Source organism: Rana temporaria, chromosome 11, assembly GCF_905171775.1.
Source record: "Rana temporaria chromosome 11, aRanTem1.1, whole genome shotgun sequence".
Classification (NCBI taxonomy): Eukaryota; Metazoa; Chordata; class Amphibia; order Anura; family Ranidae; genus Rana; species Rana temporaria.
The window spans coordinates 27,147,037-27,156,589 of record NC_053499.1 but is presented as its reverse complement, the minus strand read 5'-3'; the positions used below and the strand labels follow the sequence as shown (position 1 = coordinate 27,156,589).

Here is a 9,553-nt window from a genome sequence, read left to right as displayed (position 1 = left end):
GTCATGTGACTTGGGTCTCCTAGCAACGCCAAGAGTTTGTGGTGGGCGGAGCCTGACGGAGAGGAGCTTTGAGTCGGGAGGGAAGAGGGGGAAGCCGGGTGGAAGGTAGGTACTTCCATAGCAATGGGCACTGGAGACAGGTGGGTAGGTGGCCTCCTTAGTACTGGGTGTGGGTAGGTACACACATAATAATAGGCACAGGTGACAAGTACACACGTGGTACCGGAGACAGGTGGGTGGCCCTGACTACCAGGGATTGGAGGTAGGTGGGTACCCTCATTATACTGGGCACTAGAGGCAGGTAAGTATCCCCATAGTTCTGAGCACTGGAGGCGGGTATGTATGCCCCCCCCCCCTCCCATAGTACTGGGTCTGGGTAGGTACACCCATGGTATTGGGCAATGTAGGTAGGTTCCCCCATAGTTCTAGGCACTGGAGGCAGGTGGGTAAACCCATAGTACTGGGCGAGGTAGGTAGGTAAGTGCCCCCATGGTTCAGGGAACTTGTTGGAAGTAGGTATCCCTGTACTGGGCAGGCATGTATGTACTCCTATAGTTCTAGGCGCTGGTAAGTTCCCCCTTAGTACTGGGCACTGAATGCAGGCAGGTAGGTACCCTTTATAGTACTGGGAAGTGTAGGTAGATACCTTCATAGCTCTAGGCACTGGAGGCAGGTGGGTACCCTCATTATATTGGGGAACTGCAGGTAGGTATCCCCATGAGCACTGGAGGTAGGTATGCACCACCCAATAGTACTGAGTGTGGGTAGGTACACCCATGTACCGGGCAATGTGGGTAGGTTCCCCCATAGTTCTAGGCACTGGAGGCAGGTGGGTAGCACCATAGTACCAGGCATTGGAGTTAGATGGGTACCCTCATTATACTGGGCACTGGAGGCAGGTAGGTACCCCATAGTACTGGGCATTAGTTCTGGATACTGGAGGCAGGTGGGTACCCCCATAATACTGGGCAATGTAGGTAGGTAAGCGCCCCCATAGTTCAGGGAACTCATTGCAAGTAGGTAGCCCCATTGTACTGGGCAGACATGTATGTACTCCTATAGTTCTGGGCACTATGGGCCGGTAAGTTCCCCCCCCCCCGTAGTACTGGGCACTGGAGGCAGAAAGATAGCCCAATAGTATTGGATACCGAAGGTAGGTGTCCCTATAGCATTGGGCACTGAAGGCAGGAAGATATCCCTATAGTACTGGCACTGGAGGTAGGTAAGGTGCTCTCCACGTACTGAGCCCTGTAGTTGGATAGGTAGGTACCGGGCAGTGAAGACGGGGGGACCTGTTGTTTCCTCTGTGCTCTGTTTTTCTAACTGCATGCTGCAGAGACGGACCCTCGCCTCACTCTCTGTGTGGGGCCTCTGCAGAGAGACTACTGCTTCCAAGCAAGGGTCATTCTCTATAGCATCCTGGCTGGGCCACAGGCTCTTCTACTCCGGCTGAGGAAATGAACTGTTTGACTTGACACACCTGAAATGTATTTAAATGATTTAAACAGGAAGTTCATTGGGTTTCCTTTCCTCTGACCCGATATGTAGAGTTCAGTGTCTGCGGGAAAATGTAACTGACAAAGCCTTTATTATCTCTTTTGTTTTGATGTACATGAAATGTATTAAAGTGGAACTAAACCCATCAACAGCTAACTGTCACATTTTCTTGTGCTTTCACCCAAACTGTCAAACCATCAAATGGCTGGAGTCCTAACTGATCACATGTGCAGCACCACGGCAGTTGCAGATTCCTTGGCTGAACAGGACAGGAAGGGTTAATTCCGCAGCTTAATACATTTCAGGCGCAACAAAACAAATGAGGGTTTTGTCAGTTAAATTTTTTTCCCGCGCTCCCTGAACTCTACATATGGATCAGATCAGGCAAAGGAAGCCAACAGAACTTCCTGTTTAAATCATTGAAATACCTTTCAGGCGTGTAAAGTCTATCCTGCGCATTTATTTTAGGAAATGCGCGTTTCCATGTCGCTCAGGTGTAAACGCAGACAACAGAATCTACCTAAATGACTCTGATCAAAAGTTTACATACCCTGATGAATTTGGTCTGATAACATGCACACAAGCTGACACAAAGGCCCCTTTCACACTGGAGCGGTGGGTGCGTCAGTGGTAAAGCGGCGCTATTTTTAGCGGCGCTTTACCGTCAATTTCTTGGCGCTATTCAGCCGCTAGCGGGGCGCTTTTACCCCTCCCGCTATTGGCCGAGAAAGGGTTAAAACCACCGCAAAGCGCCTCTGCAGCTTTGCCGGCAGTAAAGCCGTGGTGCCCATTGATTTCAATGGGCAGGAGCGGTATACACACCGCTCCTTCACCGCACCAAAGATGCTGCTAGCAGGACTTTTTTTTACTGTTCTGCTAGCGTACCGCTTCAGTGTGAAAGCCCTCACTGGAGAGACAGCAATGGCTGTTTCAGGGCGCTTTGCAGGCGCTACGTCCCAGTGTAAAGGGGGTTTGAATGGCTATTAACCACTTAAGGACCCCTTCACGCCGATATACGTAGGCAGAAGGGCACGGCTGGGCACAGGCACGTACCTGTACGTCCTCTTTAAGAGCCCAGCCGTGGGTCGCGAGCGCGCCGCCGGCGGTCCGAAGCTGCGGGACCCACGGACCCAATCGCCGCCGATATCCCGCGATCGGTTACAGGAGCTGAAGAACGCGGAGAGGTGTGTGTAAACGCACCTTCCCCGTTCTTCATTGTGGCAATGTCAGTGATCGTCTGTTCCCTGAAATAGGGAAAGACGATCACTGACATCACACGTCCAGCCCCGCCCCCCTACAGTTAGAAACACATATGAGGTCACACTTAACCCCTACAGCGCCCCTTAGTAGTTAACTCCTAAACTGCAATTGTGATTTTCACAGTAATCCGTGCATTTTTATAGCATTTTTCTTTTTTTTACCAAAAATATGTAGAAGAATACGTATCGGCCTAAACTGAGGAAAAATCTATGCGGAACTGATTCTAAGAATCGGGCGCATAGATACGACCGATCAGACTCAGAGATACGCCGTCGTATCTCCACTGAGAATCTGGCCCATTTGTCTTTATGTCTCAATGTCATCCATTGATAGACATGAGCTGGTCCTGATATCTGAATGAAAACTGCTAAATAGAGAACTTTTATCTCATATCTGTAAGTCCCTTAAGAAAAATGTGTAATTGCTTTGATAATGTTTTGCTGGTATTTTGTTTTATCCCCATAGGTTTGTAGGATAGCCCCAAAATAGATGAAGCATCACAATTATGTGTCCTGCACTCCAAACAGAGCTGAAACCAGAGGTATGTCTTTGTCTACCTATCCCTTTCCCCCTTTATTGTTTTACCTTTTTTGCTTTTCTTTTAAATACACAAACCTGTTTCATATACTTTAACCACTTGCTTACTGGGCACATATACATCCCTTCCTGCCCAGGCGAAATTTCAGCTTTCGGCACTGTCACGCTTTGAATGACAATTGCGCGGTCGTGCAACGTGGCTCCCAAACAAAATTGACGTCCTTTTTTTCCCACAAATAGAGATTTCTTTTGGTGGTATTTGATCACCTGTGCGGTTTTTATTTTTTGCGCTATAAACAAAAATAGAGCGTAAATTTTGAAAAAAAATGCAATATTTTTTTAGTTTTTGCTGTAATAAATATGCCAATTTAAATTTTTATTTTTTTTTCAGTTTAGTCCTATACATATTCTACATATTTTTGGTAAAAAATCACAATAAGCGTATAGTGATTGGTTTGCGCAAACGTTATAACGCCTACAAAATAGGAGATAGAATTATTACTTTTTTTTTATTATTATTTATTTTTTACTAGTAATGGCGGCGATCTGTGATTTTGGTTACGACTGCGATATTACGGCGGACACATTGGACACTTTTGACACATTTTTGGGACCATTCACATTTATACAGCAAACAGTGCTATCAAAATGCACTGGTTACTGTATAAATGTGACTGGCAGGGAATGGGTTAACACTAGGGGGCATCAAGGGGTTAAGTGTGTGCCCTGGGAGTGATTCTTACTGTGGGGGGAGGGGTACTGACTGGGGGAGGTGACCGATGGTTGTCCCTATGTACAAGGGACATACCATTGGTCTCCTCTCCCTGACAGGACGTGGAGCTCTGTGTTTACACACAGAGCTCCACGTCCATGGCTCTGTGACTGCCGATCGCGGGTGCCTGGCGGACATCGCGGCTGCCAGGCACGCGCATCGGCACCTGTGTATCGGCGGTGTATAGACGGCCTCCCGGCAGATCAGAGCCACCTTGCGGCCGTATATAGTCAGCCGCAGGGTGGGAAGTAGTTAAATTAAAGATGAATATCAGGCCCAAAAATGTCCCAAGTCCCCATGCCACACTGGCCCCATCCCCATGCCACACTGGCCCCATCCCCATGCCACACTGGCCCCATCCCCATGCCACACTGGCCCCATCCCTATGCCACACTGGCCCCATCTCCCCATGCCACACTGGCCCCATCTCCCCATGCCACACTGGCCCCATCTCCCCATGCCACACTGGCCCCATCTCCTTATGCCACACTGGCCCCATCTCCTTATGCCACACTGGCCCCATCTCCTCATGCCACACTGGCCCCATCTCCTCATGCCACACTGGCCCCATCTCCCCATGCCACACTGGCCCCATCTCCCCATGCCACACTGGCCCCATCTCCCCATGCCACACTGGCCCCATCTCCCCATGCCACACTGGCCCCATCTCCCCATGCCACACTGGCCCCATCTCCCCATGCCACACTGGCCCCATCTCCCCATGCCACACTGGCCCCATCTCCCCATGCCACACTGGCCCCATCTCCCCATGCCACACTGGCCCCATCTCCCCATCCCACACTGGCCCCACCCCCATCTCACATTGGCCCCACCCCCATCTCGCACTGGCCCCACCCCCATCTCACACTGGCCCCACCCCCATCTCACATTGGCCCCATCCCCATCCCACACCGGCCTCATCCCCATTTAAGTACAGAATTAAATCCATAGTTCAGAAGACTATGTAAGCCAAAATACACAACACTGTTCCAAAAAACAGTCATATTCGAGACTATGCCAGAGCCATTTACATAGGCCTTTTTTTTTAGCATTACATTTCCATAGCAGTTTATCCCTATTTGCTGCATTAACCATGCACACGATAGTATTAGGCATGGCATGAGTAAACACATTTGTTTGCTGTATTGTTTTGGGTCCTTTGCTCCAGGTATTTGGCTTCCAATAAAAAGGCATTTTCAAGATAACCCTTGCCATCAAGGCCATGTATAATGAATATGATGCAATTTTGGATAAAGTAGGTGCACACCCAATGCAAACAGGGCCAGAGATACAATGACTTGCAGATTACTAGAGCACACACTAATAAAGCTAAGTAAACTAGGAGCTGATTCTGTATTCTTCAGTCCTCACAAAAGTCAGTTATTGTCTCTTGTATAGATCTTTGCCTGCTCCAGCTTGTTTAGTTTTTGTTTCCGCCCCCCAAAGTCGTACAAGAACCTTTTTCTAAGTCGGAGCGACTTGAGTCATTCCTATTAGAACGGTTCCATTGAACAGAGCGGAGCGCGACTTGTCAGGCGGCTGAGTCGCCTGAGGAGTTGCCCCTGTGTGAACCGGCTCTGACTATAACCTAGTGTGACTATAGTGGCTTTATATTCCGCAGCTAGGGTGACAATGCATGGCCCTATTTAAAAATTGTCCCCAGTAATTGGTTCATGTAGGGCTTCCAGAGAGAGTAACAAGTGATAGTGTCCCACCACCACCACCATATTTTTCTATTGCCAGGGTCACCATCAGGGGGGTACAGGCATTACACCTGTGAGGGGCCCGATGGTCCCCAGGGCCCCTTGCTGGTCCAGCTGGCCCCCCTCCCGTTTTTTAATTTACATTTTATTTATTTATTTTTTGCATTACACCTGTAAGGGGCCCGATGGTCCCCAGAGCCCCTTACAGGCCCAGCTGGGCCCCCCTCCCGGTTTTTTATTTTATTTATTTATTTATTTATTTGCATTACACCTGTAAGGGGCCCAATGGTCCCCAGGGCCCCTTACAGGTCCAGCTGGGCCCCCTCCCCTTTTTTTTTTTCAATTTTATTTATTTATTTATTTTTTGCATTACACCTGTAAGGGGCCTATGGTCCCCAGGGCCCCTTACAAGCCAACTGTGCCCCCTCCCGTTTTTATTTTTTATTTTTTTTGCATTACACCTGTAAGGGGCTCGATGGTCCCCAGGACCCCTTACAGGCCCAGCTGGGCCCCCTCCCGTTTTTTTTTGCATTACACCTGTAAGGGGCCCAATGGTCCCCAGGGCCCCTTACAGGTCCAGCTGGGCCCCCTCCCATTTTATTTTTTTTTTATTTTTTGCATTACACCTGTAAGGGGCCCGATGGGCCCCTTACAGTCCCAGCTGGGCCCCCTCCCGTTTTTTTTTCCAATTTTATTTATTTATTTATTTTTTGCATTACACCTGTAAGGGGCCCGATGGTCCCCAGAGTCCCTTACAGGCCCGGCCGGCCCATCTCCCATTTTTTTTTTTTTTTGCATTACACCTGTAAGGTGCCCAATGGTCCCCAGGACCCCTTACAGATCCAGCTGGCCCCCCTCCCGTCTTTTTTTTTTTTTATTTTTTTCAAATGTATTTATTTATTTTTTGCATTACACCTGTAAGGGGCCAGAAGGTCCACAGGGCCCCTTACAGGCCCAGCTGGGCCCCCTTCCGTTTTTTTTTTTTTTTTTTTATTTTATTTTTTTTTTTTTTGCCTTTACCCTGTAAGGGGCCCGATGGTCCCCAGGGCCCCTTACAGGCCCGGCCAGCCCACCTCCAGTTTTTTTTTTGCATTACACTTGTAAGGGGCCCGCGTCAGGAGAGAAGAGATGGCACTTGTTTTTTTTTTTTTTCGTCAGCACCCCCCCCCCCCCCATTCTCTGCTCCAGGGGGGCCCTGCCTAAAGCTTTGTAAGGGGCCTCAAAATTTGTGATGGCTGTCCTGGCCAGACCTGGTAAAATAAAGAGCTTTATACACTAAGCTTGGGCTGGCTGGCTTGATTCTGACCTGGGAGGTCCAAATTACATGTGTTTAGCCAGATGGTCAATGAGTAATGTGGCGCGTCAAATTCTCGCATTGTGCTGGAATAACAATGACAGCGGTGGCCAAATTGGGGACAATGGCTGCAAAGCAGATTTTTACATGTCTGCTTCTATTTGCCCATTCACCCTCCTGTCCTGTCCTGCTCCTCTTAGATTATCAGCAGAGCATGCTAGGGAAGCTATTCTGGGGTGTAATGAGAAAGGTGGAAAAGGAGATAAGAGTCATGTTAGCAGTAGCAAAGCCTGACACGCCTCGGTCAGATATGATCACGGCCCCCGGAGCTTTAAGGCCCACACACACAATCGTATTTTCCGACAACAAATGTGTGATGGCAGGGTTTTGTCTGCTCCATCGGACAATTGTCGGATTTTCCGACAACAAATGTTGGATAGCACGCTTTCAAATTTTCCAACAACAAATGTGTGCCGTCGGATTATCCGATCGCGTGAACACAAGTCTGTGGGAAAAAAATCCAAAGTACAAACACGCATGCTCCGAACCAATGCTAACCATAAGACAACATTAGCAGAAGTTGCCCAAAGGGTGGCGCTAAAGAGCTGAAATAAACACGTAGTTTTGTGTATGTTGGCCAACAAAGTTTTGTTGTTTGTATGCAATACAAGTTCACGGCCAACGCCCTTTGCACAAAATTCCACAGCTTTGTCCGATGGAAATCCGATCGTGTGTACGAGGCTTTAGTTCTAACGTCACTGCTCCAAACCTAAGAGGGCAAAATTCACCTGGTTCAGCAGGGACTGGCCGGATTTCACTCAGTGTGTAGCCATTCCCACTCGACAGAAACCGATTTTTTTTGATTCTTCGGTTAAAGGGACAGGTTGGAAAATTTTCCATTGATCAGATGCAGCTGCTGATCAGTATCGGTGCCGCTGTCAAAACAAAAATGTCCCTGTGGGGAAGGAGGGGATTCCTCCATCCACCTTGATTGTGTAAATTAAGGAATTTTTTATTTATTTATTCCACTGACTGGACAAATTAAAAGAACAGTTTATGGCCAGATTTACTATCCACCACCCCTATATCTCCTTGTGTAGTTTATCTTCCCTTAACATTCCGTGTATAAACAACTTGCATGACTCTTTCCGTCTTCAGGTTTCACAGTTTGTCCTGCAGAAGTGATTTAGCTGTACACTTGCTGAAGTGGAGTAGAGCTTTGGATATGGCTAGGTAAAGACTATGACCCCTCCAGGGTAGGGTGACCACCAGACATCCCTGGTTTCCGGGGACAGTCCCCGAATTGAGGTCACTGTCCCCTGACCAAGTCTGTCCCCAGTTTTGTCCCCGGATTGGATTTGAACAGGGGCTGGGGCAATTTCAAAGACCGTCAGTGCAGAGTTTTTTTATTTTTTATCTGAATAATTTTTTTCCCATTATCTGTGCCCCTTTCTGATGATCATGTGTTGGTCGGAGCGGAGGGAATATTTCTTCAGTTTCGGGTGCATGCCCATTCTGCACCGCTCGCATGTTCTTCTGCCTTGGCTCAAGTCCTGGCCAGCCGCCTGCTTATCTCCTTGCCTTCCCTGGTGGAGTGATCTTCCTCCGCTCCCCACCCGTTCTCAATTGGCGCCACTGTGCCCCATCAATTGCTGCCACTGTGCCCAATCAATTGCCGCCAGTGTGCCCCATCAATTGCCGCCAGTGTGCCCCATCAATTGCCGCCAGTGTGCCCCATCAATTGCCGCCAGTGTGCCCCATCAATTGCCGCCAGTGTGCCCCATCTATTTCCGCCACTGTGCCCCATCAATTGCCGCCAGTGTGCATCCCCTGCCCGGCGCTGTCCTCTATGCTCCGAGTCCTTGATGTCTTCTCCAGATTCCGGAGGCAAGGCGTCCTCTGCTATGATTGGACGCCTAATAGGCGTCCAATCACAGCACCTGTCGCTTAAGCCAATCAGGTGACGGGTAACCAGACCCGAGCACCTGATTGGCTGAGAGGCGCGTCAGTGTTAGGAAAGCGATTTATTTGCTTCCCTAACACAACAGTGAGTAAACGGTGAACGCACATCATTGCTCCCCCTGTTAACCATTTTGGAAGCCTATTAGAGCCTATGGCTCTAATCAAGAAGCCTATTAGAGCCTACGGCTCTAATTGGGCACTTTCAAAAACACCCCTGCCGCTGTAATTCAGATGCCCGACAAGGGCCCCTGAATAGGGGGCGGCAGTGGCGACAATGGATGGATTCATGCGATTGGTGATAGGAAGGTGGCAGGAAAGAGGGGGCGTCGCTCCTGCGCCCTTTATGGATGCACCACCACTGATTGAACACACCCTACGAAGCTTAAGACTAGATTCACTCTGTGAATTGCATGTGAACCACTCAGGAATCGCACCACAATCCCATGTAAATCACATGTGATTCTATGCGGTGCAATTTGAGCCCATTCATTTTTGATGTCTCAAATTGCACTGCATCCATAGGCACCT

General features: G+C 48.9%; 1 protein-coding gene across 2 annotated transcripts in view; it reads left to right on the top strand.

Annotated features, from left to right (window-relative positions):
- The first annotated feature begins 4 nt into the window (after positions 1-4).
- Positions 5-9,553, top strand: part of AGBL2 (AGBL carboxypeptidase 2) — a 63,893-nt gene continuing 54,344 nt past the window's right edge. For both annotated transcript variants that reach the window (XM_040328273.1, XM_040328271.1), the window contains exons 1-2: positions 5-105; positions 3,223-3,298. In XM_040328273.1, the coding sequence (XP_040184207.1) occupies positions 3,263-3,298 (36 nt within the window). In that variant the 5' untranslated portion in view covers positions 5-105; positions 3,223-3,262. The remainder of the gene's footprint in view (positions 106-3,222; positions 3,299-9,553) is intronic.